The 21,098-nt window shown below is 34.9% G+C and overlaps 1 protein-coding gene and 2 long non-coding RNA genes across 5 annotated transcripts; 1 reads left to right on the top strand and 2 right to left on the bottom strand.

Annotated features, from left to right (window-relative positions):
- Positions 1 to 2,442: 2,442 nt before the first annotated feature.
- Positions 2,443 to 9,489, bottom strand: LOC124442151. Of its 3 annotated transcripts, XR_006947167.1 has the most exons (10): positions 9,316 to 9,489; positions 7,052 to 7,927; positions 6,276 to 6,973; positions 6,066 to 6,117; positions 4,284 to 4,523; positions 4,060 to 4,207; positions 3,937 to 3,984; positions 3,799 to 3,866; positions 3,502 to 3,716; positions 2,443 to 2,844 (listed from the first exon to the last, which is right to left on the bottom strand). It is a non-coding gene; the product is annotated as an uncharacterized LOC124442151 (long non-coding RNA). The 3 variants fall into 3 exon arrangements; XR_006947166.1 differs by having other exon boundaries at positions 6,276 to 7,927; XR_006947165.1 differs by lacking the exon at positions 6,276 to 6,973 and having other exon boundaries at positions 9,316 to 9,486.
- A 4-nt stretch (positions 9,490 to 9,493) lies between these two features.
- LOC124442150 (sorbitol dehydrogenase-like) lies at positions 9,494 to 14,997 on the top strand. Its single transcript, XM_046992633.1, has 9 exons — positions 9,494 to 9,625; positions 9,915 to 9,948; positions 10,032 to 10,196; positions 10,304 to 10,463; positions 11,727 to 11,845; positions 11,913 to 11,978; positions 12,059 to 12,237; positions 13,132 to 13,253; positions 14,287 to 14,997. Exons 1-9 carry the CDS (start codon positions 9,563 to 9,565, stop codon positions 14,516 to 14,518), a joined length of 1,140 nt encoding a protein of 379 aa, XP_046848589.1. The 5' UTR covers positions 9,494 to 9,562; the 3' UTR covers positions 14,519 to 14,997.
- A 4,982-nt stretch (positions 14,998 to 19,979) lies between these two features.
- On the bottom strand, positions 19,980 to 21,095 carry LOC124441354. The gene is made up of 2 exons (XR_006946951.1): positions 20,685 to 21,095; positions 19,980 to 20,555 (listed from the first exon to the last, which is right to left on the bottom strand). It is a non-coding gene; the product is annotated as an uncharacterized LOC124441354 (long non-coding RNA).
- Between the last annotated feature and the right edge of the window lie 3 nt (positions 21,096 to 21,098).

Below are 21,098 nucleotides of genomic sequence, written 5' to 3' on the forward strand. Positions count from 1 at the left end.
CCAAAGACTATAATTCACGCATTTTCATGCAAACGTTTATAGTTCACGCATTTTCATGCAAAAGACTATAATTCACGAATTTTCACCAAAAGACAATAATTCACGCATTTTTATGCAAAAGACTATAGTTCACGCATTTTCACCAAAAGACAATAATTCACGCATTTTCATGCAAAAGACTAATATTCACGCAAAAGACTATGGTTCACGCATTTTCATGCAAATAACTATACTTCACGAATTTTCACGCTAAACCTTATAGTTCAGGAATTTTCACGCAAAGGACTATAGTTCATGAATTTTCATACAAAAGACTATAGTTCACGCATTATCATGCTTAAGACTATAGTTCACGCCAAAGACTATAGTTCACGCATTTTCATGCAAAAGACTATAGCTCACGCAAAAAAATATAGTTCACAAATTTTTCATGCAAAAGACTATAGTTCACGCATTTTCATGCAAAAGACTAATATTCACGCAAAAGACTATGGTTCACGAATTTTTATGCAAAAGACTATAATTCATTAATTTTCACGTAAAAGACTGTAGTTCACGCATTTTTATGCAAAAGACTATAATTCACGCATTTTCACCAAAAGACAATAATTCACGCATTTTTATGCAAAAGACTATAGTTCACGCATTTTCACCAAAAGACAATAATTCACGCATTTTCATGCAAAAGACTATAGTTCACGCATTTTCATGCAAAAGACTATAGTTCACGCATTTTCATGCAAAAGACTATAGTTTACGCATTTTCACCAAAAGACTATAATTCACGCATTTTCATGCAAAAGTTTATATTTCACGCATTTTCATGCAAAAGACTATAATTCACGCATTTTCATGCAAAAGACTAATATTCACGCAAAAGACTATGGTTCACGAATTTTTATGCAAAAGACTATAATTCATTAATTTTCACGTAAAAGACTGTAGTTCACGCATTTTTATGCAAAAGACTATAATTCACGCATTTTCATGCAAAAGACTATAGTTCACTCATTTTCATGCAAAAGACTATAGTTCACGCATTTTCACCAAAAGACTATAATTCACGCATTTTCATGCAAAAGACTATAGTTCACGCATTTTTGTGCAAAAGACTAAAATTCACGAATTTTCATGCAAAAGACTAAAGTTCACGAATTTTCATGCAAAAGACTATAGTTCACTCAAAAGACTATAGTTCACGAATTTTCACACAAAAGACTATAGTTCACGAATTTTCATGGAAAAGACCATATTTCACGCCAAAGACTATAGTTCAAGCATTTTCATGCAAAAGACTAAAATTCACGAATTTTCATGCAAAAGACTATAGTTCACGAATTTTCACGCAAAAGACTATAATTCACGCATTTTCATGCAAAAGACTATAATTCACGAATTTTCACGCAAAACCTTATAGTTCAGGAATTTTCTCGCAAAGGACTATAGTTCGCGAATTTTCATACAAAAGACTATACTTAACGCAAAAGACTATTGTTGACGCATTTTCATGCAACAGACTATAATCCACGAATTTTCACGGAAAAGACTATAGTTCACGCATTTTCATGCTAAAGACTATAGCTCACGCAAAAGACTATGGTTCACGCATTTATATGCAAAAGACTGTAGTTCACTATTTTTCACGCAAAAGACTATATTTCACGAATTTTCGTGCAAAAGACTATAACTCACGCAAAAGGATATAGTTCACGAATTTTTCATGCAGAAGACTATACTTCACGAATTTTTATGCAAAAGTGTATATTTCACGAAAAGAATATAGTTCACGAATTTTCATGCAAAAGACTATAGTTCACGCATTTTCATGCAAAAGACAATAATTCACGCATTTTTATGCAAAAGACTATAGTTCACGCATTTTTGTGCAAAAGACTAAAATTCACGAATTTTCATGTAAAAGACTATAGTTCACGAATTTTCATGCAAAAGACTATATTTGACGCCTTTTCACGCAAAAGACTATAATTCACGAATTTTCATGCAAAAGACTATAGTTTACGCATTATCTTGCTAAAGATTATAGTTCACGCAAAAACTATAGTTCACGATTTTCCTGCAAAAGACCATCGCTCACGCAAAAGACTATAGTTCACGAATTTTCATGGAAAAAGACCATATTTCACGCCAAAGACTATAGTTCAAGCATTTTCATGCAAGACTATAGTTCACGAATTTTCATGCAAAAGACTATAGTCCACGAATTTTCACGCAAAAGACTATAGTTAAGCATTTTTATGCAAAAGACTAATATTCACGCAAAAGACTATGGTTCACGCATTTTTATGCAAAAGACTATAATTCACGAATTTTCACGTAAAAGACTGTAGTTCACGCATTTTTATGCAAAAGATTATAATTCGCGCATTTTCATGCAAAGACTATAATTCACGAATTTTCACGAAAAAGACTATTGTTCACGAATTTTCACCCAAAAGGCTATAGTTTACGCATTATTTCCTCGTCAACATATTTGATAATAAACAAAAACTTCCGCAAGTGAACACATTCATGATGCATGTAGTTTTGGTCTCGAAAGAGGCCAAAAATGCAGGCACTAAGCTAGGATGGTTTTATATGTACATAAGTAGCTGCTCCAATTTTTAAATAGTCGCCAAACTATTTTCAGACTTTTTGAACTGGCCTTCTAACTTTTCTGTCATCTTGAACATTTCGTCCAATTCGTGCTAGATTGGAATGCGTTCTTTTATATTCTTCGATAACCATCAAATTATGGGTAAGACAATCTTCAACTGCTTCACGTAAACATCTTTTGAACGCTGATTTGAATTCTTCAATGTTCCTCATCACAAAGGGTCTAAATACCTGTAAGCAACAAAATAAAGAAAAGACAAATTTAACAACTTTGTCCATAATATATATACATATGTAATATAAATACAGCAAAATATACAGTAAAGAAACTTTAAATATAAAAAGTAAACTTTGAATCTTAGTCAACAAACAGTGAGTGAACAACGAAAGTAATTCAAACTACTTCCATGGTAAATCCGAAATTTCCAATCTCCCACGAACGTCCATAAATGGAAACACCATGCCATGAAATATGTTAATTATGCACACATGCAACGTCACGGTACGTATGTGTGGCACCGGCAAGGGTGGTCCAGTGGAGGCCATTGCCTCCACACCCAAATTACAATATGGGAATAATTGGCAAACCAAAAATAAAAAATCGCCAATATTCACGACCAAGCTCTGAAAGAAAATCTCGCCGGTGCCACTGAACCAATTATAGTTATGTAATATAACAAATCATGCACAATGAACAAGTGTGCATAAGAAAACATTTCGTGTACCAAGAATTACGCTCAAATTAGTTTATTTGTCAACACATAATTATTGCAGAAGAAATTGTAAGTCACTTATTTCAGTTAAATCTCATAACTTCCTTTCAGACATCACAAATCACATTGGGTAATTTTTGTCCATCGATGTACATACAATATATATATTACATACCTGCTAAACAGCTCATCTCCGTAAACGGTACGAAACGCCGCAACCTGTCCATGTTTCTCACAAAATTTGTATTTCGTTCGATGTTTTCACCATTTTCTTTCCTCTAAAATATTGAAGACACATTTAGTCAAATTTAGTAAATAAAATCCATAGTATCGTTCAATACGTTTGTCCTCATTTTTTCTGCAAATAATCAATGTATATGATTCAAACACCTAAAACAAAATAAATACAAAATAAATACAAAATTAATTTAGAAACTTTCTCCAAATCTGCAATACTCGCTTAGCAACTCACTTCGTCAAGTTGCCAATAACTTTCAATAAAATTGCCATGTCGCTCAATCTTTCAAACTTTTCATTCCTCTAAAATAAAAAAAAATAGCAGTTTGTCATATTTGAAGCAGTTAATAAGATCCACAAAAACATTCATTACCTTTAAGTCCAACTTCTCTGCAAATATTTCATAGCATGATTTAAACACCTCAAAGCAACAAAATAATCAAGAAATTAATTTAGAACCTTTCTTAAAGTCTGTAATATTTGCTAAACAACTCACTTTTTTGACTGATTGACACACGACAAATTGCCATTCCCCTCAATCTTTTAAAAGCTTGTCGAATTTGAAGCATTTAATGAAATCGACAATATCATTCATTACTTTTTGTCCATCTTTCCCAAGTATTTCATCAAAACGAATCCCACACCTGAAACGAACAAAATAAATACAACATTTCATTTAGGAACTTTCTCCAAGTCTGTACTAGTTGCTAAACTACTCACTTTTTTAACTGTTCGAGTCCTTACAATTCGCCAAAGGTTACATAGAGACACATAAATTTCCCATTTCGCTCATTCTTTTAAAATGTTTGCTGTCTCTAAACATTTACTATCTTGCAACCAATTCGTCACAAATACTAAAAGCCAAAAACTTCTTCGAAGAATTCCATACCACACACGACGCGAGATCGACTCAGAAATCAAGTGACTTGGCCGTCTTCGACACGTACTTTTAACCAATTTCTAACAAATAACAAGAAGCAATTACTTCACACTGCATGACGCAAATGAAACTACCAAAGCAATGATAATAACTTTTAATGACATCGTTTCTTAACAAATCTATTGCTTTTCCATAGAGTTTTAATTTTCAAAAATGCGTATTCTACTATAGACATCTTCATCCTAAGTTGCTTTGCATTCACTTCCTCCGTACGAGCACAATCTTAATTAAATTTCGGGCATTAAATTCGAACCATTATTACACTAAATGCAAGTGATTAATCTCATTTCAATCATCATTTCTATGAACCGTCGACATTCACACTTATAGAAACTAAACCATACGCCTATTACAATACGCGTGAGAATCGTAATTTTCGTAATTGCCTAGAATCCCTTATTCACACGAGTAAGATAACCATGAACGCATAAACATAGAATAACAACCTTTTCTCCTTATTTTGGAAGGTCAATATTTCTCAAAACGCGCTTTCTTTACTACCATAGATTAACGAAACATCACGCATTAAAGACATGCATATACACAGCTAACCAAATAATGTTAAAATATCTGAATATCTCCAAAAACCTTATAACCGTCCACAGAATGACATCATTTCAAGCACAGCTGCCTCAAATATTTTCCTTTTAAAACAGATGAGACGCTTTTAAAGATTTGGCGGACTCATTCAATCTTTAGCTTTGCAGCGAAGCAAGAACGACCAAGTGAATAAAACGTTAGAACATTTTTTCATCGTCAACAGAATTGTCAACCTACAGCAAGCTAAATTCGACTCGTGAAGACAGCACAAGGGTCAAACCGTCAACAACTTTTTCACAGAGTTCTGCAATACAACGGCGGTGGTTTCGGTGCTCTTCACGAAGAATTGATACGTGAAAGTTTCACCTAAATGCAGATTTTATCTCAAGAAAAAGCGTTGGACTTCGTTCGTTGAAAATATATCGTTGCAAAGCAGCAAGTCGACATCAAAAATCGCCATTTTTAAAAGACAAAGACATATAAAGAATCCGAAAACGGGACCTACAGAGAGAGAATTGTAGAAGATGTTCGGGATCGCTGCATCTAATAGATGAGCAAAAAGTCAAAGTGCTATAACTGCTCACAGTTCACTATCATACGCAGGTAATTGTATAAACGTATATACTATATATATAAACGTATATACTATATATATATAAACGTATATACTATTTATATAAACGTATATACTATATATATAAACGTATATACTATATATATAAACGTATATACTATATATATAAACGTATATACTATATATATAAATGTACATACTATTTATATAAACGTATATACTATATATATAAACGTATATACTATATATATAAACGTATATACTATATGTATATACATACGCAGGTAATTGTATAAACTCCTCATTTGAGTATTACTCCTCATTTGACTCTGAAGATGACTACCGCTAAGGTTGTCGAAACGTCAGTCAACAACAACAAAAATAGTCCTTCTCAGGACTATACCAACCTGGACGATCTACATTTACAAAAACATATCATTGTACTCACATTATCTCTCATCATGATCGTCCCATGAACAAGCTAAGACAAAGCTACGAACCTAAACAAAATAAAAAAAATTAATTGACAACATATGCAGGGACGGAATAGATTCACGAGAATTTTACAGGGGGCTGGGCTTTAGTTACGATTAAATTTCGAGGGCTACTTGTTCCGGTTGAACCGAATGCCGTACACTTTTTTCTCAAATCTTGTTACCTTTTTATTTATGATTGGGAGATTTTTGGAAGTGTGCCATTTGATAGACCCCAATCCTGTCGATATGCTTGTCATTGTCATATTACCAAATGGAAATACTTATAAATTATTATCACTATTTACTTCAGAACTGAAATCATCGCATGCATGAAAAATGTCCGAATCAAACTCGTCGTTTTCAAGAAAACACTCTGCAAAGTTTTGTCAATTAGTGCAGTGGCACAAGTCCCAGCATTTTAGCAATGATTTTACGCAAGAACACTTTCTGTTCTCGCAGCCTTTCGTACATCTACAGTGGAGAGTTTCTAGCAATGAGTCTGGAGCAGGACGCATTGTCATCCTATCAACCACAACGTCCTCTTTTTCTATTTTCCAACCGTGATTAGAAACTGACAGAAGATTTAATATAGGCTACACTGCATGACACCATATGTAGCTTTGGAAGTTGGCTCTCCGAATATGTTGATTAAGCGAATCTTCGTTTGGTGGCAATATCTCTTCACTAAATTTCCCTCTTTTCAACACTTGATATGGGACGTAATTAACATCTGCGCATTCTTCGTATCCATACAAGTGGCATACATAAGCGTGCAAATTCTCAATTAATTCGTTGGATAATGTTGCTTCTCTTCCTAGACTCCCAAAAACATCTGCATAGTTTTCCTTCTTTCTTGCCGTCTGGAGAACTGTAACTCTGCCTTTACCGTAAAATGAACTAATTGTGTCACAACTTTACTTACAAATTCTCAGTTTTATTTTACTTTATCGCTTCTAACCTGTAAATGCGTGAAAGCCAAATAGAGCTTTACATCAGTGCTCCCCAAGACCATTTATCATGTTGGGAAGGGAAATTATTTGCCTATTGTTGCCAGTTCCCAATTCAATAAAATGTCAAGAAAGCTTTTGATCTCATTGTCGAGGAAGCTTTTGATCTCATTGTCGAGGAAGCTTTTGATCTCCACCGTGTATTAGCACCAACTGGACATCGCTGATGTTGGCTCGTCTGTGGGGCTCTAAACGTAGAGCAGCGTCTACAGTCTTCTCCAGCACCAGTGTCGACATCTCTCGAAATGTTTTAGGAAGAACTGTTAAGGTTTGTAGCATAGCCATTCCGTCCAAAATAAAAGCTGTGTCAAGAGAAAATAAATTTGTAACTGTTGCATTGGTTACATCTCGTTCAATAGCGTGCAGCAGCTTGGCTTTTGACGTTCTCCATCACATATGGCTAAAGAACTACGAAAGGCCGAAGAGAATATTTTATAACATCTTCCATACGCAAATTGCGTTATTTGTTGTTGTTCTGGCAATCAACAACACTTTGGTGAATAAGGCTTTCGAATTTTCAAGGACGCTACATCTCCATTTTTTCTTTTCTTTATTACTTTTTTCCCAAGATGTGAGAAAGTTTTCAAGTTTGTTTTCCTTATAATAACGTAAATATTTGGTGTTCCTTCGACAATGTTTGTCCTCTTGTAATTTACAGCTTTGATTTCACCCTTCGCCTGTTGCAACTGCCCCACTTGCCAGGTGCACATGTTCTTTATATTCTTCTTGGAAAGGATTTATCATGGTGTCTGTCTATACTCCTCATCACATCTACCACTGCCTTTTCATCAGCTTTCACTCTGCTTTTGTCTAGGTTCTTCCTGCTCCTGTAATATAATTAAACAAAATGTAAGAGCTTGCAATTTTGATTGATTGTAGAGTAGGGAAGCCAGCCATTGCATTTTTCCATGCTATTTCGTGGTTTTTATTTGGTTTAAGTCCATTCACCATGGTAATTGCTCTTTTAAGGTGATATTCAAATTTGTCACCACAACAAAATGTCTGTTTTACTATTAAGACAAACATTGTACCTAACCCCAATTTAACTACATTTTTAACAATTTCCTAACTTAACTCTTTACCCTAACCAATCATAACCACCCATTTCCATTATTTCATATAAAGTACACTCTTTTTGTAACTTTCCAACTGTAAAACACTCGTTATTATTTTCTAACAATAACTATACTGCGGACTTTGTTAGGAATAAACTCCGAGTTTGCCTTAAACATAATTTGAAAATGTTGAGTTCGTGTTACTCGCCATATCTCAATTTCGTATTATACTTTTCTCTTTCAGTAACAACAACGAGTAAACTTAGTGAATGAACTGATCTTTATTATTTTACAAGGCAGTATTTATAATATTCTCTACAATTAGCTAACTATATAAGGTATATAAGGAAATTCTACTAACGTCAATAACTGTTCCTTGGGTGTTAACCGCATGGGAACGGATACAATGGTTGACCAAACTACGTATTTACTGCTTCCCTTTACGTAACTCTGCGGTTTATGAGCATGACTCAACAGAAAAACAGAGGAATAGCCAGCCCACAAGTTTCTTCGAGCTATGTAAATTTTTTATCATTAGCATTATTCATTTCTTTAGCAATCTATTTTTTTTTTACTATGAGTGAGCACCAAAATATTTACATAGCATGAACAAACTTGTGGACTGGCTTACGCCACTAAATATTTGTAAAAATTTTATATGAAAGCAAACAAGCCATTTTCTATAGGACAACAATAACAATTTGAATATAAAAGGCCTGAGAGATGAAACTATTAACCTCATACTGATTTGCTGAATAAAAAAAGAAATTTCGAAAACAAGGAAATAACTTTTCATTCATCCTATCTGGTAATATTTATTTTACATTGGTTTTGTTACAACATAAAAAAATCCATTAACATTGCAATTCTGAATATTAAACCTGAATGCATTACACACAACAGAATAAGAAAAAACAGCCTATTCATTCCAAACTGCACCCGATCTATAGCAATGTATAATTGCAAATTTTTGCAAAATATTTAATGACAAGCAAATGTTTCCAAAAGTACATTTAAAAAAGTGCATACAGACTAACTCATAACTCTGTTATGCAACAACTTAAAAATATCCCCAAGGCCTTATACATGCACAATATATTTTAACTTGTATAATGTCTTTACTTCATGTTTTAATTGAGCGATTAATTTCAAGCACTTACTTGATTTTAAAACCACACTTGCTACATGCTTGTTCCACATTAGATCAATGCTGAAAAGAACATTCAAAATTGCCCACAACTTCTATAATTTTATCATTGATAGAGATTGGTGAAAGCCTGTTTACATACAAGTTGTCAACCGTAGTCAAGTACTCAAGGGGGGACTGAATAATAAAAAATATTCAAACGATGGTGTGATCAGGGTGTCATGGTGGTCATGGCGTGATTATATGAAAGGTAGTCGAAGATGTCAAAAATGGCGAATGATAATTTGAGTGCAGTTTTATACGAAATTGATGATTTGCGTATGGTAAAAATACATATTTGATTATTTTTCAAGATATTGATGTATAGATATTACTAAATAAACTCTGATGTATACTTCCTAACATTTTGTTCACGACAAATTTGTTTCCATTGACAAGCCATGATTGCTGTGAGTGTGGCTTGCCTTACTAAACAAGTTTGTTGTAAACAAAATCATTAGAAATAAAATTGAGTTGTCCATTTAACATACTCCTCTACTGTTTCTAATTATTGTTTTGTTTACCTTGTCATTACTTATTATACATTTTCAGTCATTGCGTATTTTATTTTAGGAGCAACGCGAAATACGGAAGCCGAGCAAAGGAGGTAGGCAAAACTAAAATTTCATTTGATATTTCGATACTTGGACAGTGTACGGCTTGAAAAATCTTGAGTATGTTAAATTATAGAAGTTCAAATTGAAGTACATTCAGTTGGCATTTGTGGCTCGGACGTGCATTATCTCCGAAAAGGGAGAATCGGTGATTTTATTGTCACAGCCCCAATGGTCCTTGGCCATGAAACCAGTGGAATTGTTAGTGCTGTGGGAGATGGTGTGACTAAACTGAAAATTGGTACGTGTGCTGTCTAGCCTCTCGTTGTTTTTCTTAGTTGTTTCAGTGGTTTTTGTTGTTAACTTCAAGGATTCCTCTCTTTAACTGAGAATGCATTTTTCCTGTAGGTGATCGTGTGGCAGTTGAACCAGGTTACCCTTGTCGAATGTGTGATTTCTGTAAGACAGGTCGATATAACCTGTGTGCTGACATGAAATTTGCTGCAACTCCACCATTTGATGGTACTCTTTGTCGATACTATTGCCATCCTGCAGATTTCTGTTTCAAGTAAGTGAAATCCTTTGTTATTATGCATGAGTCAATTCCAAGAGTTACCATCCCCCCCCCCCGGGAATATGGCCGAGCATTTGATTTTTTTCGTTTTAATAGTTCAATTTCCCCGCTGCCGGGGAAAGGCAAGAAGGCAAATACTCAGCCCCCGGGCAAGCTGCCAATGGCAAATGCCCTGCTCCGGGACCACTTAATTTTAAATTACAAAAATTAGGAACACTTTTTAATACTTTATTAAACAAGATATATGAGAGATCCTATAAAAAATAAATGTAGTAAAAGAAATTCTTTCCTGAGTTCCTTTCCCTTGCTCCGCTTTTCTCTTGTTGCTTTTGCTTTCCAGCACCTCTTTTCCTGTTCACAGAAATTTGCGTCAAGTGTTGAAGCCACAATTTAACATCCTTGGTTGACAGCAAACATTTCTTGGCAAGCATGCTTATGTCAGTATCCTCTAACACATCCACCACTGTGATTCTTGTGAAAGTCTGCCAGTATTTCAGACGGCGACGGGCTTCTTATAGCTTTGCCAACTGCATATAAATTTAGCAGCTCTGACACATCGGTGACATAATGCCCATAGCAAGCTCCCGTGCATGTTTCGCAATCCTCCCCTCCCCAAGGTCTCTTTACATCAGCAACTGGGTAAGGAAAAAACCACACGATGGTACGTCTGGATACCGGGAGATGGGAATCGGTACTTAATGTCGCGATTAATAGAAATCAATAGTCGCGATTAATAGAAATCAATAGTCGCGACTCGCGTACTCAAATGGTATCAAATCCCCGGGGGTATTATTGCCGGAGTAAATACCCGGCTCCCGAGCATCTCTTTTACGAGCAAATTCCTGACCCCCGAGAAAGGTCTCCAGGGCAAATGCCCAGGGGTATCCCGGGAGGGGGATGGTAACGCTTGGAATTGACTCATGCATTACAAGCTTATATTTTTTATCATTGTTTGGTTTTGCATGTTCCACTAAATTTGCTCTTTCTTCAATATGGTTTTCTACAACTGTATCCTAAAATGTAAAATCATGATGTTTTCAAAAATATGCATGCATTTATTTTGAAATGTACATGTGTATTCTTAAATTTAAATGTCATTATGTAAATGTCTTCAGAAATGTGCATATACATACTCTTAAATGTACATATGTGATGTGTAATGAACACATGTTTATCCTGAAATTTTCCCATAATTATTATAATTATTATTATTATTATCATTATCTTCCTATAATTATTATAATTATTAATTTCTAGGTTACCAGACTCGGTAAGTTTTGAAGAGGGAGCATTGCTTGAACCATTGTCTGTTGGTGTGCACGCATGTCGACGTGCTGGAATAACCATGGGTGATACTGTTTTAGTGTGTGGTGCAGGTATGTCAACATTTTTAAAAAATAATAAACATATTTCTTGTACCTCTATAATCGCATTTATATTTAGGTCCCATTGGATTGGTTAATTTACTTGTTGCTAAATCATGTGGTGCAAGCCAGGTTGCCATTACAGGTAATGTGATTTGGCTTTGTGTTTATGTATCTTCCAGTGAAAATTTACTGAAAAATTAACAAGTTCAGCATTTATTTTAGACTTGGATGAAAAGCGACTCAAAGTTGCTAAGGATTTGGGTGCAGATCATGTCATTACTGTTGAAAGAGGAAAAACGGCAAAAGAAGTTGCATCAAAAGTAAAGAAATTGCTGGGAAAAGCACCAAATAAGGTTATTGAATGTACAGGAGCTGAATCAAGTATTATCACTGGAATATATGTAAGTATATTATCATTTACGTACTTTTTTGCATTTTTTTTCTTCATGGGGTATATTAAGTAGAGTAAGCTGAGGGATTGATATCTATCATCATATTTAATACATGTATGGTTATGTGAAAGCATGAACAACCTAGTCTACGTTTTGGGTTACTTGGAATCATGGATGGATTTTAGGGAGTGCAAGGGGATGCCATCCCCCAAACATCACATCTCACCTCTCTAAATAGATTATTCACCCCTCTAAGAAATATTAACCACCACCATCCCCCTATTTCTGCTCCACTTTCAAATGCATTGGATAATGACCAGCTTCTTCAAACTTTGCCTCTTATTTATGTTTTTACCTGACTTTGCCCTACGTCGAGTGGCAACTGGAATGTCCGAATTAAATACAACGCTGTCCATTGTAATATGAAACATAACATTTTCAATCTAAGTTCAAACACAAACGTTCATTGCGTTAAAACACACACACGTTAGCCGAATGCAACTCTACTAAATTGTTTGAGTTCACAACGACTCGAAGCTCAGCTGACTGAGCTACGTAAGATTAGTAATGAAGAACGTCCGCTTGCTTAAATCAATGCTGAGGAAGACCAAGTCGTTCAACAACCGTAGTAGATATTAGGGCTACTACACTTTCACATTTGGAGGAGAACGAAAGTGACAATTGCAAGGATTTCGTTTATTGCCTTAAAATCGTTGCCATAAGTGCGCGAATTGTACAAATTCTGTGGGTAGTAAATAAAAAATCGGTGTTCCAGGGGGTTTCAAGAGGGTTGCGAGGCAATTCTTTAGCGATAATTCCGGACCCTGAACCGCTTCCTACAATATTAACCTTGGTTACTGTGTAACGTCCTCACAAATATCATAATATTAAACGTTTTTGTAGGCAGCAGAATCAGGGGGAGTGGTTGTTATTGTTGGAATGGGAAAACCAGAAGTCAAGATGCCCGTTATTGATTTTCTTGCTAGAGAAGTTGATATTCGTGGAATTTTTCGATATGCAAACTGGTGAGTCTACGTAACAGATTTATTTAAAAAAATTCTTTTCACAACATTGAAGGCAATCTTTCTTGACATCTCTTCACTACATCTCCATTGACAACATTTCAATTGATAACACCTCTGTAGACAACATCATTATTGATAGTATCGTTATTGACTATATCTCCAATGAAAATATCTTTATGTATTGACAGCAACTCTATTGAAAATATCTCTACTGACAACATCCATTGACAACATCTCTTTTGACGACATCTCTATTTACAACATCTATTCACATGGTCTTCATTGATAACGTTTTCATTGCTAATTGTCTCTATTCAACCATCTTTATTGCCAACATGTCTGTCAGTAACATCTCTCCTGAAGACATCTCTCTTGGCAACATGTTTTTGTTGGCCACATGTCTATTGAAGACTTCTCTCTTGGCAACATGTTTGTTGGCCTTATCTTTATTGAAGACATCTCTCCTGGCAACATGTTTTTGTTGGCCACATCTCTATTGAAGACTTCTCTATTGGCAACATGTTTTTGTTGGCCACGTCTTTATTGAAGACATCTCTCTTGTCAACATGTTTTTGTTGGCCACATCTCTATTGAAGACATCTCTCTTGGCAACATGTTTTTGTTCGCCACTTCTCTATTGAAGACATCTCTCTTGGCAACATGTTTTTGTTGGCCACATCTCTATTGAAGACATCTCTCTTGGCAACATGTTTTTGTTCGCCACTTCTCTATTGAAGACATCTCTCTTGGCAACATGTTTTTGTTGGCCACATCTCTGTTGAAGACATCTCTCTTGGCAACATGTTTTTGTTGGCCACGTCTCTATTGAAGACATCTCTCTTGTCAACATGTTTTTGTTGGCCACATCTCTATTGAAGAAAATCTCTCTTGGCAACATGATTGTTGGCCACATCTCTATTGAAGACATCTTTCTTGGCCAACTCCATTGACCGCATCTCCATTGACAACTCACTCTTATGTGTAGCTTTCCCCATTAGAACATTTTTAATGAATATAATTGTCTATTGTTTAGCTACCCTACTGCTTTGTCCCTGGTGGCATCAGGAGCTGTGAACGTTAAACCACTGGTAACCAATCGATTTAAACTTGAGGATAGTGTGAAAGCCTTTGAAGCTGCTGAGCGTGGTGAAGGAATCAAAGTTATAATTAAGTGTAAAAGAGATGATGACAATTTCGATTTTCTTGCAAAATCAGGGTTGGACAGAGGGAAAAAAAGAAAAATTATTGATGAAAATACTTTATAATTCCTTTTTTTTATTGTTTATTTGTTGGTAAATAATGAACTTAGCTTAGACCACCCCAACTCCCCACTAAAATTATTTTATCCTTAGTTAATGCCTGCCTGTGCATGGGGGGGTTGTTAATTTGTGAATTTACATACGTCAAACATGCAAATTATTGAATTGAAATGATTTTAAAGGAATCATTTCTGTAATAGCAACTCTTTAAATGAAGTAGCGTATTTTGAGTAATTTGTCTGTTCTTCTCAATTGTAAGGAAAATGTTTTACGTTCATAGCCTTTAATACAATATGTACCTCACTCGTTTAAATGTAGATTTAAGAATGTTCAGAGTTTAGACACTTCATGGTATTAATTATTAACATGATACTTGGCAAACACTTGTCTAATCAAACGTAGTTGTTAGCTATGTATTCAACTGTAAATTACTTAGTCAATATACTTGAAAATATTACATGAAATGCGCAACATTAATTTTAAAACTTAATGAACATCATTATCCTTTTAATTATTATTTCAGCAGAGAAAGCTGTACACTTTAATTTTAAAAGCAGCAATTACTGTAAGATAATGTTAATGTACCAGTACTTTTGCAATTTAGTTGTTGGTCCAGAATTTTTACTAACGTTTTTTTTTTACCATAGATTTTCTTCATATCAATGTAGGTGTTCTATAAAACGCTAATGCATTGATGTCATGCGAAAACGTTAATACCAACACTCTTACGACACGCAGAGGATACGTTGGGTCTATTCTTAAACGCCGGAGCCCACACGGCATTTGTAAGAGTATCTTTTAGAGTTATACAGGCTTGTAACCAATAAAATGTGTAATGCTTTAGTTGACAGTAGTTCCAAGGCATTATGATTTCTTCGTTAATGCATTTTTGCTAAAAGTAGAAACCGGTACTTTAATCACGTGATAAAATATTTGGATACGTCATATTTTGCATAAGTAATGCCCTAAAAATTTAAAAACAAACACTATTACACAGCAATAAGGAAATTATATTTAAAAATTAACACATCAATACATTTATCGTAAAAAGATTTTTACCTTAGAGTTCCAAGATGGATTATCACGATCCTTAGTTTGTTTTTCTTTCAACAGGCTGTTTTCAATTGGATTGAAAACTTAACCCAATAACGATGCAAACCTTTCTTGTTTTTTCTTGTAGATCCCAAACACGGCGACCCTTTTTTGTTTTTGAGAATACTCGAAAGAGTACTCAGTGAGGGAAACCGGCAATACGCCGGAGGAAAACCTTCAATCAAACTTTGGATTGATATATATTGCTCGAGATCACATAGTCTATTTTTCACCTTTATTTTTAGAAAAGTTATGTTTACATTCATAAGGCCTTAGTTATATTTACAACAACAGATAGACTGTGCTTATCTTTACAAGGTTATCGTAATAGGTGATTAAAGCAACATACATCCTTGTAAAAAAAGTCTTTTAAACTAAACCGAATCCGTCACGTATTGTCATTTTGAAGTCGTTTTTGACATCAGCGTTTTTTGCCTTTGTGCAATCTTACTTAAACCTGTCGATCATTGGCATAAAATAACCTGGATTTGAAAATCTATCTACGTGGTATATATGTACTCCAGAAAAAAATTAAATCAAACATTTTCACTATGAGACACGTAGCTACTGCAGAGCAACACAAGTACCCACGTCGAAAAGGAACCTAATAAATGGGGAACCGCCTCCCTGGGCCCTTACACATTACCAAACGGTGTCCCAACCAATCTTTCTTGTGCCCAACACTCGATCACCAAGGTACCAACTTGGCACCATTTGCAATTATTCCTGTATCTACATTTATTCTAATACGTCTAACTATCGTCGTGGCCAGACCGATTTTTTTCATACAAGTTAAATAATTTCATTTTGTAATTTTTAACTCGTACATGCCACTGTCATAACGTTAATTTTGATTTTCAAAAGCAATGCCAGGGTCTTTTGCACCTATTCTGTTTCGTAGTTTATCTGACGGTTGTTAACTTAATTGTTTTTTATTTATTAAAGATGTATTCATCTCAATTATTTTTAAGCTGCAAACATTTTCAAACACATAAAAATTGTTTCATTATGTCGCATTCACTGATATTTACATCATGCAGATGCTTGCTATGCCGAATTTCATTTTTCCGTTTTCCGCGAAGCTGGATTCCGTCCTTTTGGACAGGTTTTTTCATGTTTCATTTTTAGCATATCCGATCAATACGCCATTTTTTTGCAGCATCGCTGTTTTATTCATGCAATAAGACTTTTAATGTTTAGTTGATGTTTAGTTTCATAAAAGATGTGAAATATTCATGCGCACGACCAAAATTCAAAGAAACCCATGCTTTTTTCGTTGAATTTAGGATCATGTACCCTGGTGATAAAAAAAACAAACTTTTAAAAACAGCTTCATTGAGTGTAAACATGCTCAGACCATTGGACATTTATAACATCAGATATGTAGCTGCGCCGTTTTTAGCTGTTTTGCGAAGCCTGTGAATGAAAATATCCGATCACATTTAAAGATAGCAATAGGCAAAACCTTTTGTACAAGACAAGATGAATGTGTTTTTCAGAGAAATGTTTGCGATGAAAATGCACTTCGTTCTACTGCAACCAATAAAAGCAATATAAAAATCATATTAACACTAACAGGAATTAAGAGAACAACCAACTTTGTATTTTATCTCAGTTACTAGGGTTCACTTATGTTCCTGTCAATGTTGATCACCAGGATATTAACAAATATAAATCATTGCACCTTTATCGATGTCCTTTTTGCAATCTTGACATCATCTATGACATAATACACGATTTCCATAGTATTTTCCACGACATTAGAGTGCCCATGATTATCCATCATAATCCACGACATCCCCAATGTAATCCACTATATTCATAATGCATTCCACAGCATTTACGATGTAATCGTGCAAAATCTTGATCATCAACGACATCTATGATACAGTTTGCGATATTCATAATGTGATAGACGACTTTCATGGTAAATTTAATGATATTTATGATGTAATCCAAATGAACGATGTACTGCTTAATGTCAATGATGAATCTATTTTTGCACAAAATAAAAATTTTTGATATCCTTACTTTAAAGTCAGTATTGACAAAGTCGGTGTTGAAGTATTCATGATGTGCGTAATGTAAGTTGATCAAATCCTTCATGAAGTCTTTATTGCCAATGATATAACAATGATATCTACGACGTTTATGTTTAGTCCATATGTAATAACGATTTATTTATGATGTCCGTTTTGGAAGTCCGTATGTTTATGTTTATGTTTAGTCCATATGTAATAACGATTTATTTATGATGTCCGTATTGGAAGTCCTGATATCCATGTTGTAGTTCAAAGTGTCAAGTTTGTTTCCACGACATCCATGACGTTGTCCATAAAAGCAATGTTGTATAAGGCCTTGATGTATTTTCTTGATTTGATGTATTATTCTTTGATAAAAAGAAATGAATTTTCGAGAGAAAAATTAGCATTTTCGTTTATGAAACATTTAAAAGTAAAATGTTTGTGGATGAAGATCGTGTTGGTATTGATGTAGACTGACGTTTCGACAACCTTAACTGTAGTCGTCTTCAGAGTCAAGTGTCACAAAACCTCAAAAACTGATGAAGCAACCCGGCATATGAAACACGATATGCTAACTTGCAGGAAACGTTAAGATAACCTAGCAAATGACAGTGCTGCATTTGCAAGAACCGTCGAGGCAAGCAAAAATATGAACACCCAGTGCGTTAGCCTTCAAGAAACGTTGAAATAACAAAGCAAACAAAAAGCCTGAGCCACAGCACATGAATACGGTGCAAGTAGAAGAACTTTAGAAAGCAGAAACTTCATATGAAGACCTGCTAAGGCAAGAGCCGTGGAAGCCTCAGAGAAAATGAAAACGCACTGCGCTATCTTGCAAGAAACGTTATTGTAACACGGCAAAAAAGGATGTTACGCTTTCAACAACCATTGGGTCAAACGAACATATGAAGACGCAGCTCTTGAAAGAGCTGCTTAAACAAACCTCCACATGAAGACGCTGTACTTGCAAGAACTGATGAAGCAACCCATTATATGAAGATGTTGCGCTTGAAAGAAGTGTTGAAAGCTGAAACAACCAGCACATGAAAACCCCCACTTGCAAGAACGTTAAAGCATCCTTAACATATGAAGACGCGTTGCGCCTGCTTGAACATCGCTTTAAACCATTATCTTATAAAAATTTGATTCATTTTGGATAGCAAATTTCCTTTTACCTTACAATATTTTCATGATTCAATGTAGAAAGTAACTTCTCTACTCGAGTAATTTTGCGATTAAACAGCACACCGGATTCAAAGGAATTCTTTTCATCGCATAGAGGCAACTTATTACGTATCTAAGAGTATATAAAGCATTTTCAAAACACGTACAAAATTTCCTTCGCATGACCAAATTATCGTCCATTTAAACGATGCATATGTACTAAAAATTTACTTTGACAACTGAAGCAAACCTCCTTTTTCCAAGCATTTGCAACACCTCAAATTCATTCCGAAATCTTAAATTTCTCGCAGCGTAGCCGAAAGGAATAGGCATCAAATCAGGAGACTCATCTCCATCATCACATTTTGATTTCTCCCTTGATCTTTTTCAGGGTCAAGCTTATTTGAAGTGATGTTATGGCTTAAACCGCGCGACATGGGATTTGGAGAGATAATATATGGCTGAAAATTTGCTAAGCGCATATACAAGCACCAATTTCAGAGCTCGCTCCGTCACAAATTAATTGAGATTTGGTGCGACTAGGGTTTGCACTGGCTTAGGGCCCAGACTTCGGTCGCGACCGCACTCTCCCTGAGTACCCCGAGCAAAGCATATCGCATGCGATCTCTGGGTGTGATGGGCGGAAGCTTGCTACGTATTGGCATCCCCAAGTAGGATAGCGCGGAGAAACCGAAATCTCCTACCGAAACGTTAACTTGCGGCGTTCTAGTGCCTTACGCCTAAGAGGGTATCGGGAAGAATGGACCAAAACGGGGGTTTTAGCTTTCGAATTTTATCTTATGGTTACGAAAAAGATAAAATTCATAAAATAAACCAAGCAATGTTTCAATCAACTTCTTCTAGCACTGTGCCTTTTTCTGACACTTATAATTTAAGACAAACTTAAACTTGTTTTATAAAATTATGGATAATCTTAAACAAAGATTTAAAAGAATATTGCAAAGGTGTTTACAAGGCATTAGGCATAACAGGATTTTCTTTGAGGGGGTAGGAGGCAAATTACTTGCTTCCTTGCATAATATTAATTACAAATTAGAATACTAACCTAAGACATGTGAATATAATTGGTCAAATATAATAGGGAAGTAAGCTTGACGTTTTTACATTATGCAGTGCAGAAGGATATCTAAAATATCAGGTTTGATGAAAAAGCAATACTTAAGTACTGCTAATGAATTTTTTTAGTGAAATTGCTAACATGAAAATGGAATTAGAGAATTACATCTTAAAATGGGATTAGGGAGAGAGAAGTTAATATCACTCATATTTAACTCTTGCCATGATGACATTCATGAGTATGTTTTAACCAATCTTTAAAGCATTATATAGTTTATGAGGAACTTAAATTCATTTTAAATTCATTTCTTTGTTTTTGTGTAGGCAAAATACTGGTGTTTGCAAAATATGCAAAGACAATGATGGTGAAGATTGGCTTGGATGCAACAAACGATTTCAGTCATTCCCTTCCAACTGTTCAAATTTAGACTTTTCTCCTCTCTTCTCCAACTATTTTGTCTGTCCATGCTAAAACTCTTGGCATGATGTCACACAAATGTCAGCATTTACCATCTCAACATAAAATAAATTTCCAAGGAAACAGGCAAACAGTCATAAGTGCTTCAATGATTGTGTTGGATTTTGAAGAATTAAACTTGAATGGGTGGCATTTAAAGCTTAGCACAACTTTGTCACAATGTCCATTTCCTGTATTCTGCTTGCAAACCTCTTGCATCATACACTCCCTAAGCATGGTTGTGGTGACTTAATTCAGATGCTTAACTCAAAAGTCAAAAAATGATTACAGTCAAAATACAAAAACAGTTAAAATAATGAAAATAAATGAGAAAAGAAGGAGAATACAATATAAATACCTGCTTTTGACTAGTGCATCGTTTTTTTGGCTCTCTAGTTTCTACATAATTCCACTTATGATCACATATTGTCAATCTCTGAGCACCCTCTTTCTCTGTCCTGGATTTAATGTTTCCCTCATTTTGAGTTTGCCATTACCAGTACATACCAATGGTACATATCCTGTATGAAACATAATGACCCCCCCCTCATATTCTGTTCGTTAAATTTGAATAAAGTTTCTTTTATTAATATTTTTTGAGATGGTTCTAGGTTTCATGTTGTTTAGACCATTGATTAAAAAACAGTACTTTTCGGTTTAATGTTTTCATAATAAGTCCTATACCACAAAATAAGAATAAGAATTTTTGTAAGAAAATTTACGGGGGGGGGAGGAGCACAATATAGATATAGGGATATAATGGTTCTTCGTG

Source organism: Xenia sp. Carnegie-2017, unplaced genomic scaffold, assembly GCF_021976095.1.
Source record: "Xenia sp. Carnegie-2017 unplaced genomic scaffold, XeniaSp_v1 HiC_scaffold_20, whole genome shotgun sequence".
Classification (NCBI taxonomy): Eukaryota; Metazoa; Cnidaria; class Anthozoa; order Malacalcyonacea; family Xeniidae; genus Xenia; species Xenia sp. Carnegie-2017.